Source organism: Nematolebias whitei, chromosome 10 (assembly GCF_014905685.2).
Source record: "Nematolebias whitei isolate Nwh7 chromosome 10, NemWhi1, whole genome shotgun sequence".
Classification (NCBI taxonomy): Eukaryota; Metazoa; Chordata; class Actinopteri; order Cyprinodontiformes; family Rivulidae; genus Nematolebias; species Nematolebias whitei.
In genome coordinates, this window is record NC_056507.1 from 5,033,815 (window position 1) to 5,054,834 (window position 21,020).

Genomic DNA, 21,020 nt, shown 5'->3' on the forward strand with positions numbered 1-21,020 from the left:
AGACTAAAGCAATAGTTACATTTATGTGAAATAATACTTGGAACACCAAAATGATAGAATGTGGGAAAAAGGTGAAATTAAAATGTTAAACTCTTCCTCTTGAACTCAGTCCCCATAATTGCAGAGCGACAACGTTTTGGCCAAAAGCAGTTGTAAAGTGCACTGCCAAGTGTTTCTCCACAGCACAACAAATAATAAAAATCCTGACGGAGGAAAACAGTTGCTGTTGTTGATGTTACTTGATCTGCGTGGTTTTATGTTTGAATAACTGACTTTTGAATGTCTGTGAGTTTGCAGCTATAAAATTACCCTGAAAGGCAAATAACAGAAAACAAATGACACTACTATGGTAATACAAATGGTGGATTCAGAAAGTTTTCAATACTTTTATTTATTAATAAACACTCGGTATCCAATAATAAAGTAAAAACTAAATTCTTTTTGTAATCACATAAAAATACTCCCATATTTCCTGGTTGTTAAGATTTTTCTACAGCTTGATTGAAGTCAATCTGTGGTAAACTTAATTCTTTGGGCATGAATTTAAAAGGCTTCTCTATAGAAGATAATCAGATGCTGATAATCAGATCAAAAACCAAGCATAAGGTCAAATGCGCTACTTGCAGAGCTCACAGTATTGGGATATGGGGAATGCTACAAAAATATTTCTGCTGCACTAAAGGTTTTCCAGAGCTCAGCGGCCTTCATAATTCTGAAATGGAAATTCTGGAAATGGTTCTTGGCACAACCAGGACTCTTCCAAAGAGCTGGTTGCCCAATCCATGAACAGTCAAGAGAGAAGGACCTTAGTAAGAGAGGTGACCAAGAGCCCCTGATAGTCACTGTGACTGAGCTTCAGAGTCCTGTGAGGAGACTATGGGGCTATGTTTCAGAAGGACAAGCTGAATGAAGTGTGGCTCAATGAAAGCCTTTTCTCAGCAACACACATAAGCATTTAACTGAAGGACACCTAGATTGTGACAAACAGGATTCTCTGGTCTAATGAATCCAAGACTGAACCATTTGTTCTCAAGTCTAACTGCACCGCGCCTCATCTGTCCAACACTATCTCTACAGTGAAGCACGGTGGTGGCAGCATCTTGCTTTATGAAGAGTGTTTTTTAATCAGCAATCATTGGAAGACTGGTCAGGATGGAGGTAAAGCTGAATGCAGCAGATATTCTTAATGAAAGCCACCGTGTCAGAACCTCAGACTGAGCTGAAGCTTCAACGATCCAAAACATGCAAAGGAAATGAAGATAACTGTGAATGTCTTAGAGCAGGGGTGTCAAACTCACATAAAAAAGGCAGCCAAAATTAAAACCTTTTTCAAACTAAAGGCCGGTTTCAGAATCTACATTAACTCAAGTTAGATACCCAACATCTTTTCTTGGTTGCAGGTTCCTCGACAAGAGTTTGATTGGTCTCATTTGACGTTCTCTGTTGCACTTTTGACATTATAATCAAAGTTTACAAAAAAAATTCAAGTTATAAAATAATTTTACATTGGGGGCCAGATAAGATGTTAACGAGGGCCACATTTGGCCCCCGGGCCTTGAATTTGACACATGTCTTAGAGTGACCCAGCCAGATTCTTGTAAAGACCTGAAAATGGCTCCACCAACAGTCCTCGTCCTCGCAGTGAGCTTATGAGGATTTCTTATCAGAAAATCCTCCGATCCAGGTGAGCAACGTTTGTTGCATCAAACCCAGTTGAGTTTGAACCTTCTGCCAAACGGGCTTCAACTCAGATCAAAGGAAAATACTCTGAATATAGTAAATGTGATATCGCTTTCTAATAAATTTACAACTGCTCATCATTTTCTTTTCATTTTGCTATTATGCTTTACTGAGTGTAGATAAGGGTAAAAAAGATGTAGTTTTAATAACTGTAGCATCAAACTACAACATAAAGTAAAGGGGTTTGAAATGCTTTCTAACTTAGCTGTTTAATTAATTTTATAAATTAACAGAAGTCTGGTGTGTGTGTGTGTGTGTGTGTGTGGTTTTCCTATATTCAGGACTTCAGGGAGAAGAACACTGACCACATGCGGCCTGACATCGTCGCCTTGCTGAAGAGCAGCAAGAACGCCTTCATCTGCGGCCTGATGGGAATCGACCCTGTGGCGACCTTCCGCTGGGCCGTGCTGCGGGCTTACTTTAGAGCTGTTGTGGCTTTCAGGGAGGCCGGCCGCAGACACATCCACAAAAAATCAGGTGAGCCCACTAAATGTTAATCTGTAAAACTCACTCGTTGGATCCTTTTTTGTTTGTTTGTTTGTTCTATTTGCTGCAGTGGCCACGTTGCAACAAACTGACGTCAAAATTCAATAAAATCTAGATATGCTGTACGTGTTAGGGAATTTTTGGTCAGGGTTATGGATGTTTTTAACTACTGTGGCTGAGATGTTAACTGCCCACGAACTGTCTGAATTTAATGTTTTTATTGAACATTTTTGGCCCTTAGGTCACTGGTTCGTATCCGGCTCGAAGGACCAAAAATGTTGGATAAAAATATCTTCTATCTTACTTACTCAAAATAAGCCACACTCGATGTCAGGAGAAGATTTTTATCTGGTTTTACTTGCAAGGACAGATTATCACAACAGGTTACACAGATGTACAAAAAGGATACATTAATGGAGCCCAGAGAATCTGCAGTGATGGAGCTTGTATTTCTCACAGACTCTGAGGTGGCCATGAAACGACAGCTGTCGCATGCCTGCAGCCTCAAATCAGACTGTTCGTGGGCTGTTAACATTCTCAGCCATAGTAGTTAAAAACATCCAGAACCTTGACCCCAAATTTCCTAATAGTACATCTAATATTTTTCTGAGAATCTCGTTAAAATCTATACAGTGGTTCTTGAGATGTTTTGCTAACAGACTAACGAGCATACACACACAGTCACAAACACATGATGGCCAACTGCCATGAAAAGTGGTAATAATTATTAAGGAGTACTAATCAGGATTTATCGTTACAGCTGGTGAGTTATTGGGATTAGGCAGATTAGCTGACTTCATTAATGTTGATTGAGCTCAACTCTCAGTAGGTCAAACCTAATTTTGAAGCACGTTATAGACTTGATCTACTCTCAGTTTAGCTGCTTTAATATTAAAATGGATTTTTCTGTCATAGTTCAAGATTAACCTTTTTTCATTATTATTCTTCAAGTGAATGATGCAGCTGTTCCCTGCACTGTTGTCAAAACTGTCGACAACTTCAGTTTTCTTCACCACCCGGTTCACCAGAGGAGCCTCGAGATCCTTCAGAGGTGCAAAGATGAGAAATACAGTAAGTAGGAAATACTTTATAATATTTTATTCTTCATTTTAGTTTAAAATTTCAACTTGAAGCTGTTTTTAGTTCAAATAAATTCAAATATAAAAGTTATATTGGCGTTGGAAATTCAAAGGACTGCATTTACAGGACATTGTCTTGTAATCAGATTACATTTTCATCAACTCTAGTAATATTTTGACTTGATTTCCTTTTATTAAAGCAGTGCAGAAAAGTGATTTGATTTTAAAATGCAGTAGGAAGCCCTTCGCCTACGATGAATCAGAGAATTGGACCCCTGAAATACAAAGTTTCAAATGAAGGATTTCTTGTGTTTTTCAGAAAGCTGCTTTTATTGCAGCACTTCAGAGGGAAACAGGTTTATGAGTCTGTCTAAGCTCCGAAGGTACTGACTCAGCTCAGAGCCGACAACTAACCTGCACACGAGCGATCGCACAAATGAGTCAGACCTTCGTGGACCTGCGAGGTTTAACGACGCGCAGATTTTCTGTCGGTCGTTTTGTGTGGCCTCGAATTTAAAAGCAGTCGGCAAGAAAACTGAAACCCTCAAAATGTTCAGAAAATCTCAGGGCTCCGCCCACTTCATCAGATTTGTACTTAAATTCAGTTCTCTCACAGAGTTGAAGCAACAAATATTCATTTTTAAATTGCAAAGATCTCATGGTCAGACAAAAGTTAAAAAACGCATCATGAATATTGTCCTGTGCTAACGTCTATTTTAAGTTTTTATGCTAAACTCATCTGTCATTTAAACCATGAATAAACAGGTTTGCTATCGATATAATCTTTTAAAACTCTTACTTTAACCCATTTAGACATAAAGGGATAGTTCAGTATTTTGAGTAGTACTGTAGAAATGTTATGAGTACCTTATTTTTCATCCTATAAGTCACAGTTTTCTGCATAATTTACATGCCCTGTGACTTATTAATTTTTTCTCCCATATTTATAAACCAATTTTTGGCTGAGATATGACCATTTTCATTCATTGTGACATGGAAAATATTGAACACTACCATTTTCAGCCGCTAGATGACACTCGAGTATATGGCATGCCATTGTATCATATAATAGGTAAAAGTGACTATTAATGACACAATGCCATCTTCGTTCAGCTCGCCTGGAACAACCGTCAAATCAGCTTCATTTCGCTGCACCGCCCCGGCAAAATGCAGCTGATTTACCACTGAAGTGCATTTATTAAGTAAAAGTTCAACCGAGACGCACCTTTACTATAAAGTCGAGCAAACAAATAATTGTTTTAGGTGGTTATATTGTTAAATTTCAAAGAAACACACAGCGGGTCGTCCCTCTGCGCGCTCCTACTTCCGCGTATCGGCTTTTGAAATGCAGATTTGACCATCAAAGTGCGTTTATTAATCTAAAGTTAAACTGGGACACACCTTTACTATAATGTCGAGCAAACAAATAATTGTTTTTGAGTGTTAAATTCTTGTTAAAGTCCTCCCGTGCACGCTCCCCCGCCATTTGGCAGCCAGTCGATTTTTGGCACAACACCGGCCCACATTTCCGGGTTGTCAGCGGTGACGCATAATAGATGTGACGTATATAGCGAAGCGACAAGTTTATGGATTTTTCCATTTTATTAGACATATTTGGAAAGATGCGACTTATAAGGCGGTGCGACGTGTACGGCGAAAAATACAGTAGTTAACTGATCTGCTGAAAAAGATCTAAACCGGTGCTGTTCAACCAAACTGCTCAGGGGGCCACAGTTACTGAGAGCCAAGAGCTCAGGGGCCGGACATCCGGCAGTTATTGTCATTAAGTTTGTTTATGGTTTAAAATCTAGTTTTATTTAAAAATGAACACATTGATGGGCCGAACTGAGCTCACCCGTCGGCCTGATTTGGGCCCCGGGCCGTCAGTTGAATACCCCTGATCTAAATTATCCTTTTGGTGTTTTTTTAGATTTTCTGGGAAAAGTTTAACATTTTTAGCCAAATCTTTTTTTTTTAGGTCGTTTTCAAAACCAGAAATTATGTTTGGGGGAAAAAAATTATCTAAGAGTACAAATTATGATCTTAAGTTTGACATTATCGGCTTTGCTTATTATTATTTAAAAAAACTAAAACAACCTTTTTCCAGCACATAATTGTTTTTAAAGATAAATGCGCGTGTGTGTCATAAGAGACCGGTTATCTATTCAAATTACTGATATGCGCAGAAATTCCACCACATTTGTAAAGTTTTTGATCCATTTCACAAATACTTTCAATTAAAATACAACCTTTGATATCTTGTAGGATTTTTATTTTGTTTCTTTTCCGTGTTTCCAGGTATTGCTCGTAAAAATCCACGAACACCTTTGTCAGATCTTCAAGGTGCCAACGTCCTGAATGAAAAGGCCAGCAGGTGAGGACAAGACAAAATGTGGGAAACTGAAATTTACTCCATTATGAAATGGCTGCAGCAGATTTAAACAAAAAAACGACTAATTGTCCTAATCCTGCTGAAGAGTCGGTGTCTTCACTGCGTTCTCTGTCCCCTGTCCTGGAGTAGGGATGGATACGGCGTTGGATGCAACGGTCGCAGCTCCAGATCGGGTCGTGTCTCTTCGTCAGGAAGCCCAGCCTTGGAGGAAGACGGGATCTTCCTCAACTCGGCCAACAGCAAGCTCCTGGAGAGAGCTCAGGGTATCCTACTGTGAGTAACACACACCGACACAAGGAGGAAAACCTGCTCTTTAAAACAAAAATATGCTTTTTATAAATTGTGTTGTTTATATTTGCTCTGTTTTTATAGGAGAAACAAAAACTGCAAAAGTAAACCATCCCTTCCCAAGGTTAGACACAAATCTGCTGCAGTGCACAGCATTTGAATCCACACTGCCAGAAAGATACGGCAGTGATGTAAATACAATGTTACTTAAGTTTTATGTGTTTACTGAGCAGCACTTGTTGGACGTGAAGTCTCTGCGCTACCTGAGCAGCGTGACACTTCACGACCGCATCACCAAGTCCCTGCTTCACCTGCACAAGAAGAAGAAGCCGCCCAGCATCAGTGCTCAGTTCCAGGTCGGTGCTGCTCCCTGCTGGCAGAACTGGTGAATTACAGAAAGTCCATCTGCCGCCGACAACGTTGTGGTTTGTGTGTGTGCAGGCTTCGCTCAATAAGCTGATGGAGACTCTGGATCAGTCCGAGCCGTACTTCGTCAAGTGCATTCGCTCCAACGCTGAGAAGGTAGTTCCACGAGTGGAAGCGGCTTCTTTTAGTGAGCACCTGCTGATCTGTTTGCCGTTTTTCTCCCTCGTTGTGTCGTTCAGCTGCCGCTCCGTTTCAATGACAGTCTGGTGCTCAGACAGCTGAGGTACACGGGGATGCTGGAAACCGTCCGGATCCGACAGTCCGGATACAGCATCAAGTACACATTTCAGGTGAATCCCATGTTTTTGACTTCATTACTACAACGTTCAAGTACTAGTGATTGTTTTCATTCGGATTATTTCCATTTCAATTCATTGCTGTTCATATAAATCTGTGTCTCATGTAGACATTATAGACAACTAATAAACCAAATGTAAATATTCCAATTTAATTAGAATATCATTAGTAACTACTGTGGGATAAACCGTATGAGCCACAAAGACGCGGAAGAGTTTGAAGCCATTTTAAAAAGAGAGGCGACGATCAGCTAACAGCTGTGGTTCACACGGAGGAAGACTTTGAAGCACTGAGAAGGTCAGAAGGAGTGTGTGTTTTTGTGGATCTACAGAAAGCATATGGAGATAAGGAGCCAAGAGGCGGAACTGTTGTACGTTGAAGAAGTCCGGTATGCGAGGGTAGTTCAGGACGTGTCGGTAGACCTGCTCAATTTATTTAACAAACACCTAGATCAGGGGTGCCCAATACGTCCATCACCTTGTTGATCACAAAGGCATTATGGGTAGCTCGCATGGCATTAAAAAATATATTCATCTATGAAATCTGTCTCTTGATTGACAGACAGTGCAGCCAGTCTGAAGCCCCGTTTACACGACGTGAAGCATTCGTTCATTTACAGACAACAGCCTCGTTCTCTCTGAAACTGAAGGTTTCTGAATCCAGGTCTCAGAGCGCAGATTTTCAGGGGAACCCACCCCCCACGGAGGAGTGAAATGCTCCAAGTGTGAAGTCGCGCATGCACACTCCAGGCGGCTGCAGTCCAAAGTTTTTCTGCACTAACAACAGTTATAATAAACGGCAGAGAGCAGAGTTTTTGTGACTGATGGACCCCAAGGATGCTGAATATGAAACTGCCAGAGGGCAGCAGAAGATGGAGAACACAGAAAGTTCAAGGGTTGAGTGGAGGATATGCAGTTAGTGTGCAGAGGATGCTGCCGTAGGGTGAGATCGTGTGACCCTGAAGGGAGCAGTCAAAGAAAGATTTATATTGAAAAGCATCCTCTCTGTACTTTGCACACAAAACAGTTGTACTTGAACCGTCACCTGAAAACGTTTTGTCTCCTCCTTTCAGCACTTTGTGCGTCACTTCTATGTGCTGGTGCCACGGGGCATAAGCTCAACAAAGTCTGGTATCAGAGAGTTTTTCCGACGGATCCACCTGCCTCCTGCAGGATATCAAGTGGGCAACACAATGGTACGTACTCTGCAAACCAGACCTTTTTTTTTTTTTTGCTGTAACATCATTCTTGATTCTTTGGCAGCTACGTTTTCTGTTGGACTTCAGTCTCGAGCTCCGTTTCTTTGTGATGCAGGTGTTCCTGCGGGAGGCGGAGCGTCAGCGTCTGCAGACACTCCTCCACCAGGAAGTACTGCGGAGAATTGTCACGCTGCAGCGGCGCTTCAGAGCCGTTCTGGAGCGGAGGCACTTCGTCAGCATGCGACGAGCTGCCTGCATCATCCAGGTAAGAATTATCTTGCTCCTTAGTCCCTTTTCATGACCGCTCTACAGATGAAAGAACATCGCAAATTCAGATTTCTATCCACCTAACTTTGCAAGAGGAGCCTCGAAAGTCCATTAAGGTCTTTGTCTCAACGAATCCAACATTCAGTCATAAATATACAATGAAGCGAGTTCTCTATATATAGTCTGTCGGTTAAAACGATGAGGACAAATACTCTCAGAGCAGACTTTACTTATTAGTCTGGGTATTATTCCACTCTGTGCAATGAATAAACTATAAGCACGTTGGATTTTCTGTTCTTTGACTAAAATAGTTGGTTTCAGTACAACATTTAGTTGCTATGGGCAGTTTACAATAAATGTGTGACAGCTTGTGAAGCATTCACTCTATTCCCATCCACTTTTCCTCTGTACGTTTTTCTGTATCTTTCTCGTTCCACAGTTTTTGTTCTATTTCAACAAATCGTAAATCAAAACGTTCAGCTCGTTCATGAGAAGGGTGCAAGGACTTCTGGTTTAGGTGCAACTTTAGCTTTTTGAAATATTTAGCCTTTTCTGCCTTTTTTTTTTTTTTTTTTTTCTAAAAGAAAATTAATTGAGCTCATTTCACATTATTCAAATCTTCAGATCTGTTTACAACCTTTTACTGCTCCTTTCACATTCTGTTCTGCTTCAGCTTCTTTCAGCTTCCTTCTGCAAATTTACAATTTTCAGCTACTTTCAGCTGTTGTTTCAGCTGTTTGGTGCTTCTTTCAGATTCATTTAGCTAATTTCAGCTTGTTATGCTCCTTTCAGCTCATTTCTGCAAGTTTTGGCATTTTCTGCTATTTCAGCTACTATTTTGCGGTTTTTATGCTAATTTTAGCTTTTTCAACTAATTCCACATTTTTTTGCATTAGTTTCAACTTTTTTCAGCCTAATTCAGCAAAAATGTGCTCTCTCCACTTCCTTCTGGTAATTTAAGATAAGATAAGATAGAACTTTATTGTTCCTGAAGGAAATTGTTGTGCTCTGAAATTTAAGCTTTTTTCTGCTTTTTTAAACTCTTTTTCAGCTGTTTTTTTTTTTTTTGTTAATTTCAGCTTTTTTTCAGATAATTTCCACATTTTGTCCACATTTGTTCTTCTTTCAGCTTAATATGGTAAACGTGCTCTCTCCACTTCCATATGGTAATTTAAGCTTGTTCTACCTTTTCAGCTAACTTTCTTGCATTTCTTAGCTAACTGCAGCTGTTTGCAGATAAATGCAAATTTTTTGTGTTAATTTCTGCAACTTTGAGCCTAATTAACTTCTGTCTACCAATTTCAGCTTGTTATGCTTTTTTCAGCTTATTTCTGCAAGTTTCAGCTTTTTCTGCTATTTCAGCTACTATTTAGCTGTTTTGTGCTAATTGTAGCTTTTTCAGCTAATTCCACATTTTTTAGCTCATTTCAGCTCCTTCCACTTCCTTCTGGTATTTTAAGCTTATTTCTACCTATTCAGCTACTTTTCAGCTATTTTTAGCTAATTTCAGCTTTTTAGCTAATTTCCTATTTTTTCTGCTCTTTTTGCTTATTTAAACATAATTCAGCAAGTATGTGTTCTTTCTGCTTTCTTCTGCTAATTTAGGCTTGTTCTTCCTTTTCAACTATATTTCAGCAACTTTTAGCTAATTTCAGCTGTTTTTCAGCAAGTTCTTCAGCAATAAGCATTTACAGTGCTTTTTCACAGAAAATACAATTTCCCTAGTTTATTTATTTATTTATTGTATTAAATCATTATCTTCATATCGAGGCACCTACTGAAACACGAGTCTTGCGTACCATTACATCTCCAGTTCAAACAGGAGCTCTTCAGCTAATCGAGTAGCCCTCAACTCTTAATAAAAATAAATGTAATAAAATGAATCTTTGTTTGAAAAGAGGAAAATCTGGTGCTTGAAAGGGTTCAGAAGAATACAATGACTGACGATACGACAAGCCGCATACAGGTGTAAAATATACGCTAGCTAGAGATCAAAACCTGAAACCTAATAAAAATATATTCTAATTATTGTTACATCATTGAAATGCTCCATTTGCCTGACTTGCAGACAAATGCTTTGACTTACAAAAAGTTCTGATTCTATGAATCTGTTGCCTAAAATAAACGATATATTACTGCAGGATTATTAACACAGATTGCCCACTCTTGTGTAAATTAGCTTTTGTCTGTTTCTGTCACTGCATTAGCTAAGCACATCTGTTTGTCCCATCTTTGCAGCGCTGGTGGAGATTCTGCCTCCTCAAACAGTCCAGTATTGATTTGGGTGTAGAGGAGGCGGCGGCTGTGTGTCTGCAGGCAGCGTGGCGAGGTTACAGGGAGCGCAGGAAGTTTCTGCATTGGCGAGCCTCCGCCATCATCATCCAGAGGAGCTGGAGGATCTGCTGCCACCGCCGCAGGTCTCTGGCCGTTACGACCATCCAGACGGCCTGGAGAGGGTTCAGAGAGAGGAGCCGGTTCTGCACGGCACGCAGCGCAGTCGCACAGCTACAGGCGGTCAGCCGAGGATACCTGGCTCGACTCAGGTGAGAGAAACATTGAACGTGAAGAGATGATGAGGGATTTATTTAAAAAAATGTAACTGCATACTTCACTTAAAATGTTTAGTAAAGCTGAGTCAAATACTTGAAATAATAACAGAAGTCATCTCTGTTCGTTGAGAAGCCTGATCGCTACAGGGTGATTGAGTTCAGTCTGTTCGTCCTACATCTGGGCAGCAACCTGAACTCACCATGGAGCGGTGATCAGGATCTGCCAGAATCAGCCTGGCCTTGTTCACTGACCTCGCCTTGTGTAGGTCAGGGAGGTTCTGTAGAGCCTTGCCAGCAGTTCTGCTGCACATCTTGACGATCCCCAAGAGTTTGTCCCGGTTAATTTTACATGTCAAAAGTCCAAACCACCAGATGAAGGTGAAAGTTAAAAGAGACTCAATAGAACATTCTCATAAAAGTAGAATCAACATTAAAACCACAGAGCTTCTGATAAAAATACATTCTCTGGTGGGCCTTCTTACAAAGTGACATCACGTGGGGGTCAAAGGTCAGTTTGTCATCCAGAACAGTTCTTAGATATTTATTTTGATGCGCCACCTCGGCAGCTTCACTGTTAGTGAGCACAGGAGCAGCAACTGAAGAGTCTTCTCAAGTTCAAGGTTATTTATTGTCATTCACACCACATGTGGTACATGAGGTGGAACGAAATTGTGTACACAGGGTCCCAGTTGCATCCAACAAAAGTATCAATTGTAAAAAGAAAAACAGCAATAAGATCTCTAAGAACCGAGAAATACATTAAACGCTTAACAGTGCAAAACAATACACCAAACAGCAGCACGAACATGAGTCTGTGTGAGCAGATGAGTATGAATGATCACAGCAGCATGAGATCAGCAGCATGAGATCAGCAGCACATATCAACAATCAAGTGGCATTACAGGGATTTTTTTCCCACAGTGATAATCCTGATTAGGGATTTATGAGTCTAACAGCTTCAGGGTAGAAGCTGTTCCTCAGTCTAGTGGACTCACATGATTCAGTGAAGTCCTCGACCACAGGCCTGGGTCATCACTGCATGGATGGACATGAAATAAACTTATCATTTCAGTCGTGTTCATTACGGTGATAAAATTGTACAGAGATTACTTGGGCGACTGGCTGAGAGGTTAGAGCAGTCGTCCTCCGATGCAAGAGTGGGGGGTTCAAATCCAACAGCAGTCACATGCCTAAGTGTCCCTGGGCAAGACACTGAACCCCACGTTGCCTCCGATGTGTGTCCCATCGGTGTATGAATGTGATAAAGCTCTGATTAGTCTCTTTAGAACTATTTGTGCAATTATCTTTGTACAGATCTACTATAGAGCTGTATGAATGGGTAAATGAGGCACAGATTGTTGTAAAGAGCTTTGAGTGTCTTGATAAGATAGAAAGGAGTTATATAAGTACAGTCCATTTACCATTTGCCCCCAAGTGGTCAAAAGGTTTTTGCGACTTATCCTACAGTTTTGTGTGAACTGAAGTGAAGGTTGCTGATGTTTTGTTTTTTTCTTCCAAACTCTGTTTAGATATAAACACTTACAGGAGCAGCATGAGAGACTCAACAGACAGTCTAGTCTATTAACCAAGATGGCTGCTGGGGCTTTGGAGGACTTTGCCTCATCAGTACAGGACAATCATGTTGACATCAAGCAATCCGAAGAATATTTGGACGCTACCAAGACCGTGAAAGAAGAGGACTCTGAGAGAAGTCGATGCATAGACGAGAATAGTCAAAAGAACCGATCAAAGCGAGAGCGGGGACGCATGAGAGAACTGGAACAGGCTCAGTTCAGCTTGGAGCTCCTCAAAGTTCGCACCACCAGCATGGGGGGTTCTCATCCAGAAGACGTGGTCACAAACAGCAGCACATGTCATATGGATGATGACCTCAGACATTCCCAGCGGGGTTCACCGGAGAGCCACGGGAGTTTTGAGATGCTTAGCATGGAAGAAATGGAGACCGACGGTTCTGGGGGATTTGGGTTCCAGTCGATTGAATCTCAAGAACCAGCCCAAACTTTGAGTGTCCTCAGAGATTCAAACCATAATGAAAAGCCAATGATGGAGCTGTCAAATAAGGTTGAAGAAGCAAGGGCAACATTTTATATTCCCTCTGACCAAAGTCCAATTCATAAACCAAAACATGAAAGTCCTGGCAAATCTTACAGAGATAGAAAGGAGTCAGCGTCTCTAAGGCCGGTGGTTGTGTTGATTAGTATGAAGAAGGAGAGTCCTGTGGATGAGGGAGAGCTGCTGGCAGCTCGAACCCTTGAAGCAGCTTCTCAAGTAGGCGAAACCAGCTCCCAAATCACCCCTATAGGAGGCCTGGAGATAGCATCCTACAGGGAGCAACCTATCCAGGCAAAAAGAGATGTGCTTAGGATGGACAAGTCTTCCAAGCTCCCCACTTCAACCCTTCATGGACAGAGCCCAGAGTCACCAGGACTAAGCTCCTCAAAGGAGGAAGTCAAAAACATCCTGCAGCCCAAGACTAGTGTTCCCACTGTTCTGCCAAGTCAGCGTGAGATGAAGAAGACCCGACCTACACAGGAGGTTCCCAACCAGGTGCTGGACACCAAACCCCCAAAAGCCCAGAAGAAGAGCTCTGCCCAGTCTGTGACTGTGAACATGGTGGAGAAATCACCCAACTCTGTGTTCTCTGCACCAAGACGCAAGCTGCCATTCTCCAAGTAAGTAAGAGTTGCACAGATGGAAAGTTCTACTTGTAGGTCCCCTGACCATCCCATTCCAGCAACAACTATAGATCGAACTGTAGCTTTGGCTTTTTGTGGAATATTAAGATCGATCGTTTGAGGTAATTAGTTTTGAAAGTAAATTTGAGGCCGTTTGCACAACCGTTTTAAATGTGGTTGTGTTTTGCAGATCAGATAAGGATTTGGTGAATCAGGAGAGATCTCTCTCGCTTTCCATGTACAGAGATGATTCCAAATCTGCTGGATCCAGAAACAGAGAGGTAAGACGCCAAACGTGAACACGGATCACCTTCTTCACTTACGTCGTGCTTGTCACTTGCACTTTTTGGTTTCCTCTGAAAGACACATCCAGCTTCACTTGAATGTTGTAGAAATTAGATTTTTTTAAATCCTTAGTTTTAGTGCCCACATTGAATTTGTCCACACAAGCATGCACTCACAAACAGCTGATCTGTTCATGTGGTTACCTGGAAGCAGGTGGGCCGGCCCGGCCCCAAAAAGAAAGCTCGAATGTCCCGGACGCGCTCCGACTTCCTCACCCGCTGTAACTCTGAGGGCGCCACCCAGTCGGATGACGACGACGAGTACTACATCCCTGCACACTCCAGCACGCTGCCCCCCTTCTTGTCTCCCCCACGAGCCCTCCTCGAGGCTGACTGTCACAGTGACTCTGAGATGGTAAAATACCAGATCTCCGGAGGTTCCTTGACCTCTGAATGAGTTTTCTGTCCACTTTGTCCCTCCCCCACCTCCACCCTTTTTTCCTGGTGGATATGGCCACATGCAGCAGGCGGAGGACCTTTTTAACACTGCTAACCACAGTTTCACTCGTACTTTTGAACCAAAAGAGATGTTTCTCCACTAATATGTTTATTGTGTACACATTAACTTTTCAAGCTCTGGTAAGAGTTGGTGAAATCTCAGATTTGTTTAATTGCGGTTTTGCAGAGAACATATGAACAGTTTTTATCTTACCTGCTGTAGATGGCTCTTTGGACAACCTCAGTGTAGAGAAATAGTTCAGATCTGTTCAGATTGAAGAACTAACAAATGGAGGCTTGTTGCCATGTTAAAACAACTTTAGTCTTAAAAATGTTGAAGCAGTTTGTGCTATCTGTGCTATTTTATAAACCTTTACATAGTTGACAAGTTAATAATGATAATACATTTTTATTGGAAAGCATCTTTCTTGACAATCAAGGACACTGGACAGTAAAATCCGATGTAAAATGCAGTATAAAAAACTAAAGAACAAAAAAAATAAAAATAACATAAACGTCATGACATGAATACATGTACTACGAGAAGGAGGTTAGGGTGAGTATGTCTGTTCAAAGAGAAGAGTTTGGATGCATGGAGAGGTTTTGATGTCCATGGCGAGATAGTTCCAGAGGTGGGGTGTTGAGCGACTGGATGCTTTTGAGCCCATAGTGTCAGACGAGCAGGCGGTTGGGTGGAGGAGGACAAACTGAGTGTGCAAGTCTGTGTGTTGCTATGGTCTTCTGTGAAATACTGAGGGGTGAGATTGTTCAGGGCTTTAAGGTGAGAAGCAGGATTTTGTATGAAATGCTATATTTGACTGGGAGCCAGTGAAGATGATACAGGACACGAGTTGTATGACTGGTGGAAGGGGTTCTGGAGCTGATGCAAGCAGCAGAGATTTGGACCAGTTTGAGTTTATGGATGGATTTTGTGGGTAAACCAAAAAGAAGGGACTTACAGTAATCTAGGTGGGATGTGGCCAGTGAACCATAATGGCAGTACTGCTGGGTGAGAGGGATGAACGGAGGCAGGCGATGTTACGGATGTGAAAGTCAGGTAAACGAGTGATATTACAGTAACAGCAAAGGGTTGTCTAGGATGACACCCAGACTCTTAATCTGGGGTGGAGGAGGAAACTGAGGTGTTGTCTGTGAGAATGGAAAAGTTGCTGGTTTTTGCAAGGATGGATTTAGTGCCAATGAGAAGAAGTTCTGTTTTGTTACTGTTCAGTTTGAGGAAGTTGCTGGTGAACCAGTATCTGATTTCATGTAGACAGTCAGAGAGTGGGGGGGTGGGAGGGTGGAGGTGGGGCTAGTGGACCGATAGAGCCGAGTGTCATCTCCGTAACCGTGGAATTGGACTTTGTTTTCGGAAGATGTTGCCAAACAAAAGGAGGTAGATGATTAAAAGGAGAGGGCCAAGGATAGAACCTTGTGGAACATCAGAACAGAGAGAGGATGGATGAGAGGTAAATTATTTTACTTAAACAAATTGTATACAGTTAGAAAGATACAAAATAAAGCAGTTAAGCGGTGTGTCTGAAATACCAGTATGTGAAATTTGTCATTATGCAGTTATTTACACAGACCTGTTTTTTGGATGTGCAAATAGCAGTAGCAACTGGCTGTAGCACTTCTAGTGCAGCATGGGGCCCTTTGTGCTGGAACATTTTATAGATTGAAGTTGTTTTATTATGGTAGCAATACACTTTCCACAACTGAGGTTGTTCAAAGAGCTATCCACAACAGGTAAGATATTAGCTGCTCCTAACCTTCCCTCAGAACCTCACTTTAAAAGATCTGAACTGTCACTTGAAGACCATGCACACAGACGGTTCATGGTTCTGCACGTTGCTTTGGTGGCTGCACAGCTGCAGACTCATCTCACCTCTGATACTTTTTTTAAGGAGATCACCAACATTTGGGAGTTTAATCACCTGGTTTCCTTCAACTTGGCATGTTCTATGTTGGGAAATTATTTATCTCAGTTTTCTGTTCGTTTTATTTTTACCATTTTAATAGCCCAGACCGTAAAATGGAAAAGAGCAACAATTTGTAAAAGGCACCAGCAGTTGTTAAAGTTTAAGGTTGCTTTAAATTATGTTCTCTGGTGTTTAGCATGACACATCATAAATTAAGTTTCTAATCATTTTAAACAATTTTTAAAAAGTATCCATGTTTTTAGAAAATAAATCTAATCACTTCTTCTAAATATATATATATATATATAAGTACACTTAAAGTTATTTGCAAAGTGCAAACATTTTGTTGGGTAAGCTAAACATATTTATTACTGTTGTAAATTACCTGTACATGTAATTTACTACATGCAAATATTACAGCAAGCCTTAAATTAACAAGAGAAATTGCATTTCTTGTTAAAATGCAGTGTGAATGCTTATTGCTGAAGAACTTGCTGGAAAAACAGCTGAAATTAGCTCAAAACATGCTGAAATATAGCTGAAATGGAAAAACAAGCCCAAGTTAGCAGAATAAAGCAAAGAATACATATTTGTTGAATTAGTTTTAAATAAGCAGAAACAAGCCCAAAAATTAGGAAATTAGCTAAAAAGCTGAAATTACCTAAAAATAACTGAAAAGTAATTGAAAAGGCAGAAAGAAGCTTAAACTACCAGAAGGAAATAGGAGATGAAATGAGCTAAAAAAAAAAGTGGAATTAGCTGAAAAAGCAAAAATTATCATGAAAACAGCTAAATGGTAACTGAAATAACAGAAAAAGTTGAAACTAGCAGAAATATGCTGAAGGAGCATAGCAAACTGAAATTAGTAGAAAGAAGTTAATTGGGCTGAAAGTAGCAGAAATTACCTCAATTTTTTTAAATTTATCTGCAAACAGCCGCAATTAGCTAATAAATGCAAAAAAGTTAGCTGAAAAGGCAAAACAGGCTTAAATAATCTGAAGGAAGTGGAGAGAGCACATTTTTACCATATTAAGCTGGAAGAAAAAGAACTGCACAAAAAAGTGGAAATTATCTGAAAAAAGCTTAAATTAACAAAAAACAGCTGAAAAGAAGCTAAAAAAAAAGGCAGAAAGAAGTTTAAATTTCAGAGCACAATTTCCTCCAGGATCAATAAAGTTCTATCTTATCTTAAATTACCAAAAGGAAGTGGAGAGAGCACATTTTTTGCTGAATTAGGCAGAAAAACTTTGAAATTAGTGCAAAAAATGTGGAATTAATTGAAAAAGCTAAAATTAGCATAAAAACAGCAAAATAGTAGCTGAAATAACAGAAAATGCCAAAACTTGCAGAAATAAGCTGAAAGGAGCGTAATGAGCTGAAATTGCCAGAAAGAAGTTAAAGAAGCAGAAAACAGCTGAAATTAGATGAAAATAGCTGAAAAATGTTTTTGTCCTGAAAGAGCTCAACGTTTTGATTTATGATTTGTTGACCTAACACAAAAATTGTGGAACAAGAAAGATGCTGAAACGTGTGCAGAAGAAAAATGGATCATAATGGTGTGAATGCTTCATAAACGTTCACACCATTAGTTGCTATAATCCTCAGCAAAATAACTTCTTGCCTTTTTTGACCGATACAGAAAACAAAACATAGTGTGACGGTGAAGTTGAAGGAAAACTGAAAAGACTCGATGTCGGAGAGCTTTTTTCTTCACAGCAGTGACTCCTGCTTGGTTTAAGAGGTCGTAGTTATAGACGTTGTCCTCTCATGTGGACGTCAGCACGTGTTGCACTGCATGCCAACCACCTCTGCATGCTGAAATGAATGAAACCTGGAGCAAAGTACCTCCTCAACAACGTCTTCTGTCCTAACAGAATCAAAGCTTAAAGTTTGTCCGTTAAACTCAATATTTGCATAGTTCACCATAAGACTTGGGATTTAATGTTTGTGTTGTTAGTTACTTCCTTCATCTTCTGTAACACTGTAACTCATGAGTTTCTGCTCTCTGTCTGGTGTTTTTGAGCAGATGCTCCTCAGTTGTCTTTGTAGAGGAACCAGTCTGTGTTGAAACAGGAAGTTGTGCTCCTGAAGAGTCTCAGTAAACTTAGTCCACATCCTGGACAAATCTCATCTGTCAGATGCAAGCTGTGTGCTCTTCATCACTCTCCTCTCCTCTGCTCTGCAGTCGTCTCATAAAGACCAGAAGAAGATTCACAAGACCATGTCGTCTGGGGACCTGGGCAAGGTAGAAGTCCTCAGGAAAACCTCTAGTCAGGACGGAAGGTAGACCCCCTGAACATCTCCGATTATATCACGGTAAAAGTTACATCACTTTCTGCAGTAATTTTATTTTTTTTTAAAGCAGGATGAGAGGAAAGATGCGATTCTGGAGTAAGACGAGACACAGCGAGAAAAAACTGTCAAGAGAAAAACAGGCCAGCAGGAGTGAAGGTGAGGAGGTGCACAAGAAACGAGGAGTAACGTGAAAAGTCTTCAAGATACGTCCATCCATTATCTTTACTCGCTTCTTCTTTTTTGGGTCACTGGTGCCCACATCCAGCCATCACTGTACGAGAGGCAGGGGACACCCTGGACAGGTCTCCAGTCCATCACAGGGACACATAGAGACAAATGAGACAACCATTCACTCTCTCACTCACAATTTAGAGTTACCAACCAGCCTAACATGCATGTTTTTGGTCTGTGGGAAGAAACCCAACCATGCACGGAGGGAAAATTCAAACTCCACCCAGAAAGGTCTCGGGCTCGGATTTGAACCAGCGACCTTTTCGCTGAGAGGCAACAGCTCTACCAACTGAGCCACCGTGCCGCTGTCTTCAAGATCATTTATGTAAAAAACTCAATAAACTCAGGCGATGCTCTGTTTTAGAGAATTAAAAATATAAAGGTGCTCGGCAAGAAAAACGCCGCTTTGCTTTAAATTAAACACATTTTTGTTTTGTTTGGTCAACTCTGAGTTAATTACCCTTTTTTTTTTTTTGTCTCTCAGGAAGTCTGTCTCCTCCACACAGTCCAGATATGGACGTGTCTTCTTGTAGAGGAGGAGTCCGGGACACCAAAGAGAACAAGGAGCAGCGGAGGCGCAGTTTGAAGATCAGCAGCATCGCTCTGGAACCCTCCATGTGGCAGAACGACTCGCTGCACATCCTCACCTCAGCCAGCGACTACCGCAGCATGAACGACTTCCTCATGAAGAAGGTCGACCTGAGCTCACTCGTGTTTCATTTCATCTGGGGGCTTTCACAAAATCTAACGTTTTTAATTATCTCCCTTTATAAGTTGACGCTGCTCTGATTCAGATTTCAATTTTGTAATAAATTTGAACATTTTCTGCAGATATCTGACCTGGATTCTGAAGATAGCAAGAAGGACACCATGGTGGACGTCGTCTTCAAGAAGGCACTGAAGGAGTTCAGGATCAACATCTTCAACTCATACTCCACTGCCCTGGCTGTGAGTCCTTAACTCTTGATTGAAAACCAAGTAAAGCATCTCTCATTAATGTATGTTTGAATAAATGTACTTATTTTTTGATCCCACCAGATGGACGATGGGAAGCGTATACGTTACAAAGACCTGTACGCGCTGTTCGAGCACATCCTGGAGAAGACCATGCGTCTGGAGCAAAGAGACTGGAGCGAGTCGCCTGTGAAGGTGTGGGTCAACACCTTCAAGGTCTTCCTGGATGAGTTCATGACGGAGTACAAGTCCATGGAGGGAACCACCGGCAGGGTGAGAACGTTAAAATGGGATGGATTCATTCAAAGATAAAGTGGGAAATCTAGAGGCTCCTGTGGCTTCATTACTTACATGTATGATTTTGAAAATGTTCAATTTATAATTCAAAAAATAAAAACACTATTTATTTATTAGAGACGTGCTAAATACACTTGGTCATTTATTTGTTTCTCTCTCCTTTCAGGCTCCTAAACGTGAGCGCAAGAAATCGAGGAAGAAGGAAACTGATATTGTGAGTTTAAAATCTTGCACCAATGAAATAGACTTGCTGACAAAAAAGTTAGGCATCCAGAAGAAATGTTCTGATTTGTACGTGATTTGGTCCACATGACCAGACCAGAGATGGGTTTGGAAATTATTTGAACTGTAAGAGTTTTCTAATCTAAAATAAGCACCTGAGAGCAGTTGACGGTCAAAACAGCAGGTTAGCAAACGTTGCAGGCACATCAGACAGTAGTACCAGCACCTCATGGGCTTTGATAGGGATCGCACGGTTAGTTCATACGAGGCCAGATGGTTGTGCTTTTATTAATCTAGTTGTTCTAATTGTTTCTTCTTTGTTTTTAACCTCTGTTTGATTTATGTTTTTTACCCAATGCCCTCTGCTCGTTTGTTTTGTTGTTCAGCCCTTTGACCTTGTTGCTTTATTTAAAGTGCTTTATTAATGGTATGATATGGTATACTATGTTATTGTACGGTTTGATTTGATACAGTATGGCATGCTATTTTATGGTATGGTAATATATGATGTGTATGGTATGTATGGTATGTTATTTTTTCGTATGGTACGATATGGTATGGTACGGTATGGTAAAGTACATTATGGTATGGTATGTATGGTATGTTATTTTATGGTATGGTATGTATGGTATGTTATTTTATGGTATGGTACGGTATGGTATGGTACGGTATGGTATGGTACGGTATGGTACAGTACATTATGGTATGGTATGTTATTTTATGGTATGGTACGGTATGGCATGTATGGTACAGTACATTATGGTGTGGTACAGGAATGAGCAATATGGTTCAAATATAATATTGTGATATTTTAGAGGATTCTGACAATAACGATAAATTTCATGATGTAACAAAAAAAAACATAAATCGTAGTTATCCATTTGACAAAATTACATGTT

The 21,020-nt window shown here is 40.7% G+C and overlaps 1 protein-coding gene across 1 annotated transcript in view; it reads left to right on the top strand.

The window, feature by feature from the left end:
* LOC119416085 (unconventional myosin-IXAa) overlaps positions 1-21,020 on the top strand; it is a 128,130-nt gene that overhangs the window by 91,522 nt on the left and 15,588 nt on the right. The window contains exons 13-32 of the mRNA XM_037683262.1: positions 2,022-2,217; positions 3,178-3,297; positions 5,604-5,679; positions 5,827-5,970; positions 6,070-6,109; positions 6,219-6,341; positions 6,427-6,507; positions 6,591-6,701; positions 7,781-7,903; positions 8,022-8,171; positions 10,412-10,716; positions 12,252-13,415; positions 13,609-13,699; positions 13,914-14,117; positions 18,308-18,405; positions 18,485-18,573; positions 19,133-19,341; positions 19,480-19,596; positions 19,687-19,875; positions 20,066-20,113. Coding sequence (XP_037539190.1) covers positions 2,022-2,217; positions 3,178-3,297; positions 5,604-5,679; positions 5,827-5,970; positions 6,070-6,109; positions 6,219-6,341; positions 6,427-6,507; positions 6,591-6,701; positions 7,781-7,903; positions 8,022-8,171; positions 10,412-10,716; positions 12,252-13,415; positions 13,609-13,699; positions 13,914-14,117; positions 18,308-18,405; positions 18,485-18,573; positions 19,133-19,341; positions 19,480-19,596; positions 19,687-19,875; positions 20,066-20,113 — 3,678 coding nt within the window. The remainder of the gene's footprint in view (positions 1-2,021; positions 2,218-3,177; positions 3,298-5,603; positions 5,680-5,826; positions 5,971-6,069; positions 6,110-6,218; positions 6,342-6,426; positions 6,508-6,590; positions 6,702-7,780; positions 7,904-8,021; positions 8,172-10,411; positions 10,717-12,251; positions 13,416-13,608; positions 13,700-13,913; positions 14,118-18,307; positions 18,406-18,484; positions 18,574-19,132; positions 19,342-19,479; positions 19,597-19,686; positions 19,876-20,065; positions 20,114-21,020) is intronic.